The following is a 19,739-nucleotide window of genomic DNA, read 5'->3' on the forward strand; positions in this document are numbered from 1 at the left end:
TGTGCCCCTATGAGAGAGGAATGAAAAAAGAGGAAACAAGCACTGGGTTTGTGCAAGAGCAAGTATTTTATTATCTCAACCAAGGTTAATATTTCTAGCATACATTTTTAATTACAGGTTTTAGGTAGGTAACATCCTTTTAGATAAAAGTGAAGCCACTCTCTAAACCAGGTCTTCTGATGACATGAAGTGGAAACATAGATGTTGGGATCCTACCCCACAGTTTGAATCCCAATTCTGCCCACTAACTAGCATGTAGATAAGAGTATAAACATGAGGTAAAACATTCCAGCTGTGATAATACTTGGCTAATTTTGATAAAATTTACCTCTGCCACTCTGTATAAACAAATGACTAGTAACTTAATGATGTAAAGATTTTGAGAGAGGAGTAATGGGGAAAAGGGCTAATTTACTTATTTACAGGGACAAGCTTAGGTTGTGTTAATTAAAAATACTTCTGTAGCATAGTTTTACGCAAGCTGTTTTCTTTATAAAGATGCTTTCTTTTTGCAACGTAACAACTAATAAAGTTCAGGTTTTTTAAAGTGGCTGTGCTTCAGAAGAAATCAGTGATTTTGTGAATCACTTACTTTAGGCCTAGACAAATAATAAAGTATAATGTAGTATACCTGGCTTTAAGAGACTTTCAGTCTAGAGAGTAGGCAGAACGTATTCCCATAAAACCACTGGTATGACAGTGTATTTCATACATCTACGTCTTATATGTATAATATACATAACCACCCACAGCTACATATGGCAGTATCAGTTACATACTAAAATAAATTTACTAAATTGTCCCATACACAATAAGACAGCAAATGTCTAGAAAAAGAGGACTCAAGATAGTGACTGTCATCAGGGATGAGTTCCAAGAGAAAGTTGGACTTGAGAAGGATTTTGCATAAAAGGTGCATCCTTCTTCCCAAAGCATTTCCATGGTCCCTGCTCCCCAAACTATCAAGCCAAACACCATGATTCCTGGCTTTCAGAGTTTTTATGATTTGGTCCTGAGTACTCAACCATTTACATGATCTCTGTTAGTTTCCATTATGCCTTCTTATATAGCCTGTGGTCCTCGTTTTGTCACTTAATCAGTCCTGCAGCCTTTCAGTCTCCTAATCCATAAAATGAAGGCACTGGCCTCTACAAAGATCTCAACAGCCCTCTTTGTTCATGCTAATTTACAAAGCATTTCATCTCATTTGATCCTCCCAGTAGCCCTGTGAGGTGGAGAGGACAGGGATTAGTCCATTTTTTAGATAAGAACACCAGTCAAGGTGCTCTGTCTTTAAGCCCAGTGCAAACCCTTCAGGCCCATAAATGTTGGGTGTCTGCTCTCCTCCGAGGTGATTCCTGCCTCGATCCTCCATTGCTGTCTGTCCAAGTCCTGCCCCATCCATCAGAGAACAGCTTCATTCCCAGCTCTTTCCAAGACTGCTCCAGACTTTACAGGCCCACCCACCTTAGTTACAGGCAGAAATACAGAGGCTGGCACTACTCACCTCTCTTGCCTCCCTGCCTGTCTATCCATCCAATCCTGCACACCCCAGTATGGTTCCTGGGGCCTGACACTTGTCTCTGCCATGGAGTGGTGACATCTCAGGGCCCTGGCCTATTGAGTCTCTGTACCCCACACTGTCCTGGCTTAAGGTGAGCCCATGGAGTTCATTCAGGAGAAGCTTATAGGGTGGATTTGGGGTAAGAGGGAGGAGACAAGATGTGCTTCCCCTGGCATGGGGTAGAATGGAAAGAAGAATGGGAATGAAATCCAAGCAGACAAGGCCAGAAGACAAAGAGACTTTCAATAATGGTAAAATTAGGATCTACCTAGGTTGCAGTGTCTAAGAACTGAGGTTTTCTTTTCTAACTTTCTCTCCATCTCACAAACTACACCCTGCTCCCACTACCACCCCACTAGAAGCAAATTGCAGTTACCATGTACCCTGGGTTATTTAATACACTGAAATGAACAGCATTTGGCAGCATTCTGAGCAGTTATTTTGCACCACAACACACACTAGAAACCAATGACCCGAACAATCTAAGGCTGCTGTTCTAGAACTGTAGTCTGCTTCTAACTAGCCCTCTTCCAATTAATTTGAATTATTGAGCTTCAATCTTCCTTCACCAGTATGTACAAGAGGACCCACGCCATCACACAGCCTAAGGCAGGCCCTGATTCCAGGGCAGCTAAGAGAAAGCAGACAGAGGATGCACCAGAACTGTAGGTTTTATTTTAAAACAGTTGAAGATTTAGTACTAGAGCCCAGGGTGGCAGGAGAGCCTAGTGGGTAACACATGGACTCTCGAACCTGTGCTTGTATCCCAGTTCTTCTACTTAGCAGTTCTGTGGCTTTGGGTCCTTAGCATCTCTGTGACTCAGTTACCCCAACTGTAAAATGGAGATAACAAGAATACCTACTTTATGGAGTTCTCATGAGGATTAAATGAACTGAAATAAGTGAAGCTCATAGAACAGTCCCTGGCACACAGTAAGTAACAGGAAAATGTTAGTTGCTTTTATTTTTGTTGTTGTTTATTTCTCTTGCTATTACTGTTGTTCTTTGGAGGAAGGAGAGATGATCTGATACTCTTGCTGTGAAAATGAAGAGCCTAGCATAATATATAGAGATTCAGCAGGCACAGAGTTCTAACTGTCAAGCCCTCGCCAGTGACCCACTTCCCTCCTCCAGCACATCCACAGACACATGCTTTTAAAGAGAAAGAATTCCTCTGACACAAAATGTTCCTTCCCTCTTGGTGACCTTGACTGAAGGAGCCGCCACACACTCTGAAGTGGCCACCTGCTCCTCTTCTCCGATTCTTACCTAATCTCTGGACCAGGAAGTGGAAAGAAAAGAGCAAGAATATTGAAAAACAGTCAAGAGGTTTGTTAAAGACTCTTCTCAAAATAGATCAGAGGCATGCACACATACTCAGGAACTTGGTCAAGTATCTACATGCACCTTCTAAATAAGCTGACTGGTGAATTTTCAAGGAGAATGTGTCTCAGGAGTCATCTATGGATAGCAGTGAGACACTCACCTCTTTTTCACCTCTGGAAACTTTCCACCATCACCTCCTCCACCCCTAGCTCTCTCAGAGCAACAAAAACTTCTTTAAAGAGCCCAGCAAAGTTCTTTCTTCAGAGGTTGTTTGGGTTCATCCCATCATGTCCTAATATTTACATTTTTGATACAATTGGGCAAATACTAATATTTCTTCCAAAGAGCTCAAATAAAATGTTTATTTCATGTTTAAAGTGAAATAAAAAGAAAATCCCTCAATGAGAAGAGTCCCTAGAGGAACATTTGAGGTTTGAGAATATTGCTAAGCCCAGGAATACAGAAGGATCCTTTTAGTCAAGTGAGAGGCAGGAGGCTTGGATGTGAACAGAACCCCTTCTGAGTGTGTGAGAAAGAAAAGGGGCCCATGTGTGTGGCGTGCGGGCCCATGGGGATGTGTGAGTGTGGGGAGAGAGACTCTTAAAGGATGCCACACATTCCTGGACTGCCTCAGGGTATAGAACAGAGCTAAAACAGGGAAAGGAATAACCCCGAAGGCAGCCTCCTTCCTCAGGGTTGTAGGGGAGTGGAGTAGTGGCCGACCAGGCTGACCAGGAGTTTACTCTGGCTGCTTCAAGGATGTTATGTGACTCTATTTAGACAATTATTCCTTGATAAAGTTTGGCTGTGTGTCCCCACCCAAATCTCACCTTGAATTGTAATAATCCCCATGCATCATGGGAGGGAACCAGTGGGAGATAATTGAATCATGGGGGTGAGTTTTACCCATGCTATTCTCATGATAGTGAAGATCTGATGGTTTTACAAAAGGGAGTTACCCTGCCCATGCTCTCTTGCCTGCCACCATGTAAGATGTGCCTTTCACCTTCCATCATGATTATAAGGCCTCACCAGCCATGTGGAACTGTGAGTCCATGAAACCTTTATATATATATATATATATATATATCCCAGTCTTGGGTATGCCTTTATTAGCAGCATGAGAACGGACTGATTCATTCCTAAATGAACTCTCCTCCAGCTAACCACCTTGGTCACTGATGGGGACTTTCAAGTGCACAGTGAGAAGGGCAGGGGGCTGGGGAGGTGGGACCACAGATGTAGTCGTAGGAGTAGGTACTCAGGTAAGAACTGGAGCAGGTGATTCCAAGGTGAATATGTGGTGAGTCAGCTGTGTGGAAACGTTCTTAGCACAGCTATTAGGGTATAAAAAAATTTCCAGTAATCTTTTTTACGCTAAAATTATATTTGTTTATTCAACATTAAATACATCAGTTAAGTATCCACTGTGGGACAAAGATGGTGCCTTAAGCTAATGGTGCACAAAGAAATGGGAAGAGATGCAAGATGGCCATGAATAGAATTGACCTAGGGAAGCATATGAACATAACACAGAATGCTTGAAAGAAGTTGATGCTGAGATCTGAGAACACACAACGACACTGTAATTTATTCAGGGGTGTCAAGGAAAACAGCTCAGAAGGGTTGATATTTAGCTAGATGATGAAGAAGAATAGGAACTGGCCAAGCTAAGAAAAGTTAATGATTAAAAATGCAAAACCTGGATTAAATAGTACTGGGTCCAATTGCTATTTCAATCATTTACCTCATGTAGAACCTTAATCTCTCTGAGCCTTAACTTCCTCATCCATAAAATGGGAACAATTCTTCCTGGTAAAGAGAATTAAATAAGATGATAGCTGTACAGTTTTGCACACAGTCTCAGCCCAAAGTAGTCGCCTGCAAACGGTAGCTATGGTTATTCTTTAGCCCGTTTATTCTGGTCCTGGGGCATTAAAAAAAAGTGGCAAAATGCAACCCTGAGGAATTCCAGACTTCAGGGAGACCAAAATTCAAAGAGGCTTTGGTTAAGAGGCCTTCACCAACCCTTTGGATAGGCAGAACATGTTGGTAGAGTGAAATGTGCTAGTACAGTGGAATATTCTTGTATCTTGGATTATAAAACATATAGATAAGTTTCCTCCAGTTCTTAATTTCTGCCCATTCCAGGGCTTTATCACATGAGTCACACCCACTCTCTAACTTACAAATCCCAATGAGGAAGAAATGAAATGCGAGCCACCTTCCCCGTGTCTCCACTCCCAGTGCACTGCCTGTCAGTGTCCCGCACCTTCCTCGTAAGGCAGAGGCTCCCCTGCCCCCCAGCCACACCTTCCTCATTTTTTCTCTCCCTTCCTCATATTGAAAAATGTAAGAGGAGGAGGAGGGGAATTCCAGTTTAGTTTAAACAGAACTCAGAGGGAAATGGCATTTGTTTTCAGAAGGAGGACATAAAGCCTTTTCAGTCACCCTATAAAGTTGTGCTAACATGGGCTCAGCAACCCCTTCATATTCTCAAACTGTGATGCCCTCAGGTGTGGAACTTCCCAGGGCTGATGTTACCAGCTGCTTCTGAAAGTAGCCACTGCTGTGGAGGTAACAGCAAGCTCAGGATACAAGATCTCCTAGGCTCAGGGCCAGATAAAGGTTTTCGGCTTCTGGAGGACTCTTGTTCCCATGGCTGGCATCCACTGAGAAGAGTCAGTGGGTAGCAGAATAGTTAATACAGTGGTTCAAATATTTAAGTACTATCTATTTTATCTTATACCATTTGGCCTTATATTGGGCTGTACAAACTCTCAGAAGTGCCCCTTTGCCCAGCTGCCCTCAAGGGCCCATCAGGAGGAAAATAACTGGCTAATTCCAGCTCTGGTCATATAGGCTGTCTTCTATGGACATGGTAGGGTGACGTGGAAGAGCCCCATTTGAAGATTGGGGGTAAACTTGGAGCTAGAGAGCCACCCATTACATGGAGGAGAAGTGGTCACTCTATCACTTACAATCCAAAAAAAAAAAAAAAGAATGCACTTTAGTTGGAGAACCTGCCTGATTTATCTTTAGAAAGAGGTGGTATATAAATAAACTCAGTAAATCACAAAGTTGGAGGGGACCCAACTGCTAAAGTTAGAGAAGAATCTCTGAAAAAGGCCAAACCTGTGATTTCCTATATTAAGCTATCCCTGGAGCAAGAAAGAAGAGTCTTGCGGGAAAATCAGCTACATTCCTTCTTTTTTCTTCCAGTTTTAAAAAAGAAAAATTAAATTAAAAGGTCGGTTTTTTACACTTCTCTTAATTGCAATTACTGTATCTTTTTGAATCTTAAAATACTCCTATCACCTTACCCTGTGGTTATAACCCTCCTTTCATAAGCTTTTAAAAGAGCTATTACGAGGCTTCAGTGAACTTTGAATTGTTCTAATTTCAACACAGTTTAGAGGCCAAGAAGCCAAGAGGAGTCTTTCGAAGTAGGAGTGGAGGTTTTCCATAAGGGGAACTGACCTCGGATGTTCTCTACTTGACCCAGTCTGCACATTTGATCATTCAGTGCCGTAATTCTGTCTTTACAATAGTAAAAAGGAAAGAGAATTATTATGATAATTATATTAATCTGGCTCAAAATGATTCCAGGAGCAAAGAAATGGATCTGTGAGTGTTCAGAAGCTTGTAAGCTCTGAAATGGTTAAATATGATAAGTCTTCGTCTCAGTTTTAATGTTAGCAATGATTTTTTTTTTGGATCTCTCTTTTAGAAATTATAACCAACAGGAGCATAGATGTCTGATGTAGCATTCTTTCATCCAAAGCTTTTGAGAACTTACTAAAGAATTAACAAGTGGACTGATTGGCTTCTTAACTGTGCTACAATTCTTTTGGTGGGAAGGCTAATAAAGCGAACAGTAACAGGAGCCATTCATAACCAGCAGACAAAAATAAATAAATAAAAGAAGAGATACTAAAATAATCTACAGTGATAAATCTCCAAAAATGTTGGGGAGAGTCATCACTTTTGAGACTTTTGAGACTAGAGTCATCTCTAGTGCACGAGAGATGAGAATTGGTCCAGGATCATATATTTGCATAGTGCTTTAAACTGGTGCACCTGGCATCTCATTTAATCCCCTTAAAATCATGCAAGATGGGTAGATCACTCTTATTCCTCTGTCTCAGCAGGTAAGTAGTGTAAGAGTCGTCAGGGTTAAATAAATAGTTCATGGTCACACAGCTACTAATAGTTGGACCACACTCAAATCCACATATTCAGACTCCAAATCTCTTGTGCTCTTTGCAGTGTGTTTAAAAGAGTCCAATTCATTTGTTGAAGTACTAGTAAATAATTTCCCAGTTGCCTAAAAGAGTAAATGGGGTCCCTAACACCAGCTTTAGTGCCAAAAACTCACTTTAAGTATTAGGGGACAAGAACCCAATTGATTCTTGCCATTTTTAAGGTGAAATAAAACTAAAGTATATTCATTATTAATGCAAAGCTCACACAAAAAGCATGTTGTGCTTCAAAGTAGTATTTGGAGGAGGTATGGTTATTCTTACATGGGTACATGCTCAAAGAGTTTTTTTAAACTGCCCATTAATAGTTGCTTTGGGAACCAGATTTCAAACTACAGAATAAAACATTCACGTTACTTTATATCGCACCAGGGTATTTCTACAAACACAAAATAGTGTTACCTATCAGACCTGACCTTATTCTATCTATCAAACTTTGCTTTATTCTCTATAAAACCAAGTTGACTATTCAAGAATGAAAACTGAACATATTTCCCACAGAGGAATGTTTTAAAATGCTTTGACTTGATTGCCTCATGAAAATTAGTGTATTTCCTACCAAGGCGACCCTTTTAAAGTGGATACTGCTGATATTTTTATGAAAAAACCAACCACATTACTTTGTAGTGACCCTTGAATAAAACATCCTAAGTCTCTCAATATTTCACAAGTAGTAGAAAGAAGAGGCAGAGCCCATAAAAGAAGAAAATAGGACAAAAAGAAATGTAAAACCCACTACCCCTGCAAACAACAGCAGCAGCAACAACAACAGATTGATGTCATTCTTAAAAAGATAATCAAACTATGACTAAGTACTTCTCTCTGAATTCCAGGTCAGCCAAAAAGTCTTGATAAATATTGATCATTTACCCAATTTTACCTGCATAAAAAGTGTTTTGGTAACAGAGTTAAGATCCTGGGTTTTATTCTAACTGTGAATGTCATACAGAATGATCTGAAGTAGCTTTTTCCCCTTTCAGAGAAAAGATGGGATCAGGCAGAAGGTGGATACGATGCACGCCAAAGTCACGTGATGCCCTGTATCCTCATGTATCTTCTTTTCTGTGCCCTTCCTCCCCCACAGGCAGCATCGCCGCCATTACCGTGACAGTCATCGCCGTGGTGCTGCTGGTGTTTGGAGTTGCGGCCTACCTAAAGATCAGGTGAGACGCAGCTTCGTCTTCTCTTTAAAGAAAAGGATTCTGTGTTATTGGGCTCTGGTTCTGAGCGCTGTTTTGCTGGATACTTGTTCCTTAATAGGTATCTGAGCCCTCAGAAATATTGGCAGAGAAGTGAAAAATGGTGGGTGTTCTGCTTCGCACAACACAGGTATAGATGTACCTTGGCAAAGTAGAAGAAGTAAGCTGAGATATACAGCATGATGATGCAATGGAAGAAGAATTAACGTGGAGTCGGGAGACTGAAGCCTAGGCTCTCTGTCCTGAATGTACCTCATTACCCTGGGAAAGCCACATGCCTCCTAAAGCTCACCTATTCTCATCTGTGAAAGGGGGTAGAAGGGTGGGATCGATGGTTCCTAAATTCTGATGTTCTGAATACCGAACTGTGGATTTGTACCCAATCTGTTAATGAGGTTTCCACTGATTCTAATGCAAAATGTAAAAAATATAAGGAAGGTGTGGCTTTTCCTATAAAACTATTTTTCCCCTGTGATTATGTCTTTATATTTTTGGTTTTAAAATATCTTTTCTCCTATGAAATTAAGTAATAGTAGCTGAGATTTTACTTTCTTTAGCCTAATAGGAAGTTGCAATACTCCGTGAGTCCTCCATTTATGTCTTCTATTGCTCTGTGAAATCAAGTCTCAATACCACGTTACTCACAGTCTCTGAGTGTCCTTCCAGCTGTAATATGCCAGATGGCAAGTGACTGTCTTATTTCCCAGTCTGTGCAGTGCCCATAACAAAGGACAGAAAGACACAGGCTGCGTGGTGAGGACACTCACCTTTGACCTCCAATTCGTTCTCCTCTCAGCAGCCAGAACTATTTCTATGTAAGCTCCTCTGCCCTGTCACTCCCTTCCTGAAAAACCCCAGTGGCTCCCCTTGCACTGAGAATTAAATTGTAACTCCTCAGCATGGCCCTCAGTCATCCTGGACCATGCCTGCCTCCCTCTTTCCAATCATCACATCCCTCTCTCCCTCAGAAGCCCTGAGCTCCAGTCACTCCAGCTCCCTCCAATTCTTAGGACACATCAGGTTCTGTCTTTCCTTCCCCAGGCCCTGGGATCCTGCTAGTCCCTCCCTGAGATGCTCTTCTTCTAGCTCCTTCTCATGCTGTGTACATTGACTTTCATCTCACTTCCTTTGAGAGATATCCATTCCAGTTCAGGGCCCGTGTTATTTACTCTCTTAGTGCCTTGTTAAGTCCATCCTGGCTATGACCACTGTCTATTATTTTATTTTCTAGCTATCATTTTGTTTTTGCATATGTGTTGCTTATTTATTGTCTCTTTTCCCCACAAAAAATGTAGGGCACTTGAGGACCTGGATTTGTCTGTGAGGACAGTGCTAGGGACCAAGACGGTGCTTGATATATTGAACAAATAAGCAATGAAACATAAAGACACACAATCCCATGGGCACTGTGGCACACACACAGACACCCGTGACTTGTACCCCCAGCAGCCATGCTTCTTCCTCAAGAAGCTGTGCCACCCTGTCCTTCCCTCCTGCCCTTGTTCCCATGTAGAGCTCATGGATATGATTCCTCATCTCAGAGCACACATCCACTCTGCTGCTGCCTCGTCTCATCCCCACTCATCGCCCAGCCCCACCCAGTGCCCACTGGGAGCGCTTCCCTCCTCCTTCCCTTTCATCTCCCTCCATCTTGTGTTCTAAATGTGCACCAAATCAATCTTGATAATGTCAAGTATGAGAGTGCCTTGCAATATCACCTGCATCAACGATACAAAGAACAGGAAAGCCAGGTTTTGAAGAGAAATTGGAATGAAAGGGCCCACATGATCTGTTTCTAATAAAACATTTTATAAAAGCATCCAGAAGTTTCCCCCAGATTTAAAAAAATATTTCTCTTCATTAAGTCTGCATGTCCTTGAGCACTCAACTTAATTTTATAAATTATGTCTTACTGAATGGTACCTTTTTCCATCTGGTTTAATTATTAGTTTATTGCTGCAGATACACCGTATTTTAATTATGAGTTAAATTGGCTTTTATGAACTACTCTGGGAACCTCATTTCCATTTTATAACAAAGTATCTGTTGAAAAATATGTTCTGCCCCTCCTCCCCAAAAAGGAACTTACACATACATTTTAGAGTCATTTTAGAATCACCAATGGTGAGTTCCTAACGGGCTACAGTATCAAAAATACAACCTTCACTGACGTGTGGAGTGAAATAGAAACACTTCCTTCTTGCTACACACTTCCCCAAAACGGTACGGAAGTAACTGGAAGGACTCTTCCTCTTCACTTTGGCAAGAATTCAAGTTTACCACCTCTAAACCCACACTGGCTATACGCAGGCAGTCTAAAACAGTGATTAACAATTCCGACTCCACAAGCAGGGAGACCTCAGTTCAAATCCTAGCTCTACTATTTCCAGCACTGTGACATAGGCATGTCATAGAGCACCACTCACCCTCATTTCCCTCACCTGTAAAATAAGGGCAGTAGTTTCTACCTTGTGGCTTTGTTTGGAAGCAAGTACATAGCACTGCCAACATCATCATCATCATCAAAGTGGTAGACTGGAAGGAGCCCCGGGACGACAGTCCTTGATAGACCGCTGTAGAGCGTCAGCCATGTGCCAGGCCACATCAGTGATGTGACACAGTTCTGCCATCACAGAACTTACCATGCTTGGAAAATTTTGTTAGCAGGCCATTACAATTTGCTCTGATGAGTGCTGATTAAAATTTTATTTTAAGCCATATTTTCCCCAGGCCTTCAGAGCACCAGATAAATTAAGTCAATGATTAAATTGAATAAATCATTATTATTCTTCCCCATTCAGCTTCTGTCTCCTAAATATAGTAAGATCCACAGTGGCATAAATATAAGGTTGCTATTTATCTATTATGCTACTTAAGTTTAAGCACTATAAACTTAAGAATGAATGGATACAGTTATTAGACCCTTAAGGGGTTTCAGAAACCCCCTAAGGAAAACCCCTTTCTGCCTCTCTATTAATTATTTCGGTAAAATGATGACATAAAGAGATTAATCGTTGTTATGAATCTTAAGGCTATGCTAAAACCCCTTCAACTGTTATTTTGCCAGATTGTCGGAAAGCCCCATTAATCATTCATCAAAAATACTTCAATTGACATGTGTGTGTGCATGTATGTTCCTAAGGATAGGCTTTGCTTTGGCTGGGAACTTACTCTTCTTTCTTCATTCCAGATTTCTAAAAACAATAACATAACAAAAAGTCTGTTTCTGTGGTCTTTTAGCTGGTTTGGCTGGAGCAGCAAGTGACTAAAATCACAACCCATAGGGAGCCATTAGCTTCTGACCTGCAACCATAGGATATGGCCCTGGCCCAGCCAAGTTCTCTGCAAATGCAAGGGGAGAATCTGCTTGAAAAGGCAGCCTCATGACCAGAAAAATAGAATGCTTGGCAAGCTCTGCTAACAGTGGGTTGGGACTTTTCACCTTTCTTCCCAAATCCTCATTTCCTCTAAAGACATTGTAAACTTAAGAGCCATCTGCTTTTCACACTCCCTTTCTCCAGGGACCCATGACCCCTAGTTTTGTCACAGTGACCCCTGCCTGGAGAACCACATCTTTTTGTAACCTGAGCCACTTTTGGATGTGACTTATAAAATGAACTGCCCTGAACCCAGGATCCTTCTTGGTTTATGACCCCAGCTTTTAACCTGCAGCAGTGTGGTGTGGAGGGAAAAATGTGAGCTTTGCAGTCAAGTTTAATGCTGACTCTTCTGCTTACTATTTAGGTGGCCTTGAGCAAATTATTAACTCCTTGATCCTCAATTTCTTCAATCTGCAAAAAATAGAGCTAATAATATGTATCTTTCAAGGTTGTTTTAAAGATGAAATGAAGTAATGAATGCAGAGTAACTGGAGTGACTGTAGCATGGTGACTAAGAACATGCACTCTGGGACAAGTTTCTTTTTTTTTTGAGACGGAGTCTCACCCTGTGGCCCAGGCTGCTGGAGTGCAGTGGCGTGATCTCGGCTCACTGCAACCTTCGCCTCCTGGGTTCAAGCAGTTCTCCTGCCTCAGCCTCCTGAGTAGCTGAGACTATAGTCACATGCCACCACACCCGGCTAATTTTTGTATTTTTAGTAGAGACAGTGTTTCACCATACTGGCCAGGATAGTCTTGAGCTTCTAACCTGGTGATCCGCCTGCCTCGGCCTCCCAAAGTGCCGGGATTACAGGCATGGGCCACCGCGCCCAGCCTGGGGCAAGTTTTTTAATCACTCTGTGCTCAGTTTCTTCATGTAAAATGAGACTATAATAATAGTAGTACCTAACTCAAGATTGTTACAAAGATTAAATTATGATACATATAAACGTTCAGTGCCTGGTATGAGGTGAGGATGATGGAAGGGCAATTACTGTTACTGCTGTAGTCATTGTTAGAATAGCGCTTAGCAAATAGGGACTCAGTGAACTGGTAACCACCAACACATAGGCTGTGAGGTTGGGAGCGCAGTGTCCATCCTACCATTTCCATTCAGTAGGCACAGGAATTCAAAGGAGAGGGGAGAGGAGGAGGAGAAAGATGGTACAACAGCTCATTTCCTAATTGAATATTGATATGTTGGTCTTCCATGTTCCAGTTTGGCAGTTTCATTAGTGCTGTTCTGAAACGCCTGTGAAGTTGCATCCATGTTACACATTTATAAATGGAAACTATCTCTGAGCAGTCTTTATGCCAGGGTTTGTTTGCAACTTTAAAAGAAAGCAAAGCCCCTGCCTGCCTTTTGCAGAAGTGTCTTTAATTAGTGATGATTGAAGAATGAGATAAGTCTGTTTTGATTTGTTTAAGTTGGCTCAAAACTGTCCAACCAAGAGATAATCTCCCTGCACAGGAGACCACATCTGCTAAGACCAGTGATGTGGATGTTGCTGTAATTAGGTGTGCTAGTTACCCAGACAGACTACATGGGGTGTTCTCTTCACAAAAATAAATGCAATCTTGATTTATAAACACAACAGGACCTGTCTTTTAAGATCTCTTGTTAGATGTCACCTATTTTACTTTATGTCTTCTAGTGATTGCGTATTGTACAATTGGATTTCTTCTGGTTGTTAGAGTAGGCCCAGCCAGCCATAAAGGCCGAGATCTTCTAGAATTTGTTATACACAGTTGACTTTTTCAGGTCACCTTTTGGAGTTCTCTAGGTCTTGTTTACTCCATTTTCTCCCTCAGTGGTTCTTAAACTTTAGTGTGCATAAGAATCAATGGGAGAGCTTATTAAAAACACAATTTCCTGGGTCTCATCCCCATAAATTCTGATTCAGTAGGTCCAGGTGGGGCCCTTGCATTTACTTTTCTAACTAGCTCAAAGGTGATGTCAGTGCTGCTGGTCCAAGGATCACACTTTGAGTGTTTTACCCACTCCAAACACACTCTCTGCTGTAGAGTTTCTCAGAGAGGTTGCCTTGTTGTTTCGTATATATTTCAGATATGTTGTCCTGTTTCAGATATATCGCCTTTGGAATTTTGAACATGCTGATCCTTCTGTGAGAGGTGTTTGGTTCACCCCTTTCTCATCTGGCTAATTTCAAGTTGTCCAGCTCAAGAGAGACCTTCTCTGGGAAGCCTTCTCCCACCTCTCCATACTGAGTTCCTTGCTGTGCATGCTTCCCTCATACCATGTGCTTCCCTGTACTGGAATCAGTGCATTCTCTACCAGTTTCCTCCACTAGAACAATATCAAGTCTCTGGCATAGTAGTTGCTTAATGAACATTATTGGATGAGTTAATGAGTCTGAATAGGAAAGTTTGGAGGTGCAGCAATAACATTTGTTTACTCCTAATGAAGAAGAACCAGGGTTTGGGGAAGGGGAAGCCATGGGAATCTGTTAAACCACACAGACTTTTACTAGCTACCTCGTGGCACCGAACTAGTTTACAAATAAACAGATGTGCCAATGTGTAGACCTTTTCTGTGATGATTGTCTGCCAGTAGTAAGCCATCTGACCTAGAGAGAAAGTTTAACATGCTCACTAATTATTGTCCTCTTATCACACATACAAAAAAAAAAAGTGTTTGTCTTACTCTTACTACAATAGTATCCAATTTATCCAAACCTGGCTGGAATCCCTGCACACCCAATTTTTCCTGTTTAAGCTCATTAATGTGGTAAATAAGCCCTATGGGTTCAGTACATTCCCAATTTTGGTTCATCCATATCTCTTGTATATCATTCCTCACTTATCAGCATTTTACTCAACTCACTGTTTCTTCAATGGGAAGGCAAAAAAAAACAAAAAACAAAAACAACAACAACAACAAGAACAAAAAAAAATGGAAAGTAAAGGCCAGTCTTTCTACTTTATTTTACTAGTGTTTGTATAGATGTGTCTTACAATATAGGAGATTCAGATATAACATTAACCAAATAGTCTTGCCTAAGAAAACCATAGCCAGTAAAACCTGACAGCCCGAAGATTTTTAAACCTCTAATCCCCATTCCAACATATTAATAAATTTTAAAAATTCAAATACAATAACAATCATGTAAGAAACTGGTTTTATAACTATGCCTGGGATATAGTTTCAAGAGTTCCTACTGGGAGGGCGGTTCACTTTTCATTCAATGACATTTTTTACTATTTGGCAGATTCACCACGTGCTTGTATAAGATTTATCATATTAAAAATTAAAAAACAATATTGGCCAACATTCAGTGTGCATTTACTATGTGGCAAGCCTTTTATATTCATTACCTTATTTAATTCTCCTAACAACCATAAAGCAATTTTTTAAAAAGTTTCTCCATTTTATAGATGAAGAAACAGGGGTTAAAAACTTATTCAAGGACATACATTTATTGACCAAACTTGCATTTTATGGGAATAAAATTATATGATAGATATAAAAATTCTGTGAGAAGTTCAATTACCATACAATGGTGAAGCAGGAGTACCCTATCAATAAAGGAGCATGTTTATTAAGTAGACATTTGCCAGGCTTGCAGCAGTAAGTTATGCTGAAATTTAGGCAGGGCTCCAGGGCTTTAGTTACAAGGTTTTAACTTGTTCATTCTATAGCTTCCATTTCTCAACTATCCTGCTAAAGGACTTGATTGGAACTGGAGGTTTTAAATTTGGGCCATAGACAGCCCATCACCTTTGTTTACCAAAACGACCTCCCTTATTTCTATAGATCAAAGAAGCAGTAGTGTTTCTGGGTTTCTATTTGTGGTCTCTTTCATTCCCACACCCACAGAAATGAATGTGAGCCTTTATGGAAAGCAAAGTAAATTGTGGAACATCTTCAGGTTTTCGGGTACTTAGATTAGGTCAGCAGAGTCAGCCTTCAGGACATAAATCAGAATTTTGAAGGCTAAGAGTTTGAAATGAGCACAGCCAAGGTCTAGTTCTTTGCAAAAAAAAAAAAAAAAAATTTCATCTTTTTGCAAATACCTGGCAGATGTAAATAAGCTTCAAAAGTGCAGTGGCAATTATTTTAGCACAGACAAAAGTACACCAAATGCTTTTGCACCTTCGAATTGTGTTTTCATTTTGTTTAATTTTCACATCTAGCTGAGATAAAAATTAGTGGGAGTGGTCATTTTTTGTGCTGTATGTAGCACACATGATTTCCAGTGGCAAGGTATAATAATTTATATGCTAGCATGAGCCTTAGAGGTAACAAATGCTCATTTTGTGATGTTCTTCTAATCCTGCCATTGGTTTTAGCCTTAAAATGACCATATTCCTTTCCAGGAAGCTCCCGTCTTATGAACAGATCAGTTTTGAGGGGAACTCTGGATTTATTTTTTACAATCACTGTTTCTTTCATAAACACATATTGAGGACTTACTATGTGTCAGATATTCTTCTGGGTGCTGGAGTTAGAGCTAAGAATAAACACAATAGGCAAATAATCCATACCTGCATGGAGGTTATAGTCTAGTTAGGGAAGAGAAGCAATAACAAGTAAATTATATCATGTGTTAGAAGGTGATGAGTACTATGAGAAATATTAAGCTGGGAGTCTGGGGTGGGGGTTGAAAACTTAAATTGAATTGTGTTTTAGTCCGTTTTCACATTTCTGATAAACATACTCGAGACTGAGCAATTTACAAAAGAAAGAGGTTGAATTGTACGTAACAGTTCCATGTGGCTGGGGAAGCCTCAAAATCATGGCGGAAGGCAAAGAGGCACAAGTCACATCTTATGTGGATGGCAGCAGTAAAAAAAAGAGAAAGCTTGTTCAGGGAAATTCCCGCTTACAGAACCATCAGATCTCACGAGACTCATTGACTATCATGAGAACAGCACAGGAAAGACCCGCCCCCATAATTTGATCACCTCCCACAGGGTTCCTCCCACGACATGTGGGGACTGTGGGAGTTGCAATTCAAGATGAGATTTGGGTGGGGACGCAGCCAAACCATATCAAGTTGTTAAGGAAGGCCTCACTGAAAAGATGACATTTGAGCAAAGACTTGAAGGAAATGAAAGAATGAGCTGTGTGGAGAACTGGAGGACAATTGTTCCAAGCCAAGGGAATAGTCAGTGCAGAGGCCCTGAGACAAAGTTGTGTCAGGCATGAGAGTGAGGAGAAGGAGACAAGTATGGTTGTAGCAGAGGGAGCAAGGGTCCTTTAATAGGGGCTGGTATGCTCAGAAAAGTACCTGGGGCCAGACCCCATAGGGCTTTGCAAGGCATTTTAATGACTTGGCTTTTACTCTGAAAGGAGGATCCATTCAAAGGTTTTGAACAGAGGAGTGATAACAATCTGATTTCATTTCTTATAGATGTATTATTAATTATGAGAGAGGGTCTCACAATTAATTATCCACCAAATTCTGCTTAACCCATATTACCATTCAACTAAGGTGCTAATGAGACTCTGGGAACTTGAACTCTGAGTGCTGGATTTAGATACAGGAGATGGGGATTTGGCTGACAGCTTAGTTGGATGACTTTGGGCTCTTCAAGTAACATCTCTGAGCCCCATTTTCCTTGTCAGAGAAATAAGTATAAACTATACCTGCCCCATGGCTTTATTCTAAGGATCAAGTAAAAACTAAATATAGAAGCACTTCATAAATTATAAGACAATATAAATGTCAGGAGAGGTGGTGATAGCAACAGTGGTTGTGGTTGTGTCACCATTATTTCAGGGAAAATTAAGCCCAGAACCTAAGTCAGAATGTTAGGAATGCAAGCTTCCCTTTCCCATCTCTTCTTATTAAATTACTATGGAAATGGAGCCTCCTCTTCCTTCCCCAGCACTGGAGATCCAGAAGACGACAAGGACTCAGATGATCCCAACAGAACGTGCCAGTCGGGATCCTAGCAGGAAGAGTTGTCACTGACAGGGTGTTTGGTAGACCGGGGCCTCCACAGTGGGTGGGTCTGTTGTCCTAGTGACAGCATCACACCTTTGCCTCTCTTTTGCCCTGTAAGCATCCCCAGTTCAGTGCAGGGCATTACGCTGTCCTCAGATGGATGATTTTCCAAGTAATCACCACCCTCTTCTGTTTCTCCACCAGGCATTCCTCCTATGGAAGGCTTTTGGATGACCACGACTACGGGTCCTGGGGAAACTACAACAACCCCCTGTACGATGACTCCTAACAACGGAATATGGCCTGGGATGAGGATGAACTGTTCTTTATTTATAAGTGCTTATCCAGTAGAATTAATAAGTACCTGATGCACATTGAACGACAATCTTAAGTCCTGTTTTGTTGGTATGGTTGTTTTTGTTTTCCTCCCTCTCCTCTGGCTGCTACAACTTCCCCCTTCTGGTACAAAAAAACCATTCTTTAAAGGTGAGTGGAGGCTGATTTGCCACTGAAGTGGGCCAGCCTTGCACCAGCCAGGCCAGACCACCATGGTGGAGGCTTCTTTCCCCACTGCAGGACCCACTTTGAGAAGGACCGAGGAGGAGGATTTGGGTTGTTTTGTCAGGGGTTACTTTCAGGGGAACATTTCATTTGTGTTATTTCTTAAACTTCTATTTAGGAAATTACATTAAATATTAATGAGGGAAAAGGAAATGAGCTCTATAAGGATTTCACCCTGCATGGGAGAGAGCAGGGTTTTCTCAGATTCCTTTTTCATCTCTGTTTATCTGGTTGTTTCTGACAGGATGCTGCCTACTTGGCTTTACAAGCTGGAAAGCAGCTTCTTAGCTGCCTAATTAATGAAAGATGAAAATAGGAAGTGCCCTGGAGGAGGCCAGCAGGTCACGGGGCAGAATCTCGCAGGTTGCTGGGGGATCTCAGTGTGCCCCTACCTGTTCTCCCCTCCAGGCCTATAAAGGATGTCTGCTCTGTTCAAAAGGCAGCTGGGATCCCAGCCCACAAATGATCAGCAGAGTTGCATTTCCAAAGAAAAAGGCTATGAGATGAGCTGAGTTATAGAGAGAAAGGGAGAGGCATGTACAGTGTGGGGAAGTGGAAGAGAAGCTGGCGGGGGGAGAAGGAGGCTAACCTGCACTGAGTACCTCATTAGGACTAGTGAGAATCAGCTGTCGATAATGGCCGGAGACATCCACAGCTTGGAGGAGCCCAGAAACTCTTTGCTTTATACCCACACAGCAACTGGTCCACTGCTTTCCTGTCTGTTGGTTAATGGCTGTAAACTGCTTAAAAACAAAACAAAACAAAAAAAGAGGCACTGGTCTATCTGCAATTACTCAATGAGGCATTTTCATAGGAAACAGACTATGATTAATCCGTTTATTCTTCCCACACACTGACCTTACTAATTCTTCCCTTTAATAAATGAGCAACTCTGGGTATAGTCTTAAAGTTCTGCACAATAAATTTTGAGAAAGAATTGTTCCTCTTTGTTGGCATCCGTGTATTGCAATCATTCTCAGCCCGCAGGTGATTTTGCCCCCTGCCTCCACCCTAGGGACTTTCAAAAATGTCTGGTAACACTTTTCATCGTCATGACTTGGGGGTGCTACTAGAGACCAGGAATGCTGCCAAACATCCTACCATGCACAGCATAACCTGCAACAGCAAAGAATCATCCACCCCAGAATATCAATAGTGCTGAGACTGAGAAGCCCTGATTTATCACAGTGCCCACTGTGACAGAACAAGACACTCACAGATCAGTGATACGTTTTACTGTTAATGAAGTGAAATGATCTGTTAAGTTTTTATCTCCAAAGTGTTTAGTTTATTGGCTGGTGGGTTGTTCTTGGTATGCATGGTGACCTTTATATTTCTGTGTGCTTCCTAGAGAGCTTTATTTCGTTGCTACAACTCTGTCTTCTTGTAACAGCTGACATTAGCAAGCAGCATCTATGTCCTGATTTCATGTAGTAGAAAACAAACATTGGGTCTGACTTCAAAATGTGTTATATTGTCCTACGGTGTCATAAAGAACCTGAAAATGGACTTTTGTTTCTCAAGTTGGACCATGCTGT

The 19,739-nt window shown here is 41.4% G+C and overlaps 1 protein-coding gene across 1 annotated transcript in view; it reads left to right on the forward strand.

Annotated features, from left to right (window-relative positions):
- PARM1 (prostate androgen-regulated mucin-like protein 1) overlaps window positions 1-19,143 on the forward strand; it is a 108,402-nt gene extending 89,259 nt beyond the window's left edge. The window contains exons 3-4 of the mRNA XM_003898756.5: window positions 8,237-8,315; window positions 17,845-19,143. Of these exons, the coding sequence (XP_003898805.1) occupies window positions 8,237-8,315; window positions 17,845-17,929 (164 nt within the window). The 3' untranslated portion in view covers window positions 17,930-19,143. The remainder of the gene's footprint in view (window positions 1-8,236; window positions 8,316-17,844) is intronic.
- The last annotated feature ends 596 nt before the right edge of the window (window positions 19,144-19,739 follow it).

Source organism: Papio anubis, chromosome 3 (genome assembly GCF_008728515.1).
Source record: "Papio anubis isolate 15944 chromosome 3, Panubis1.0, whole genome shotgun sequence".
NCBI lineage: Eukaryota > Metazoa > Chordata > Mammalia > Primates > Cercopithecidae > Papio > Papio anubis.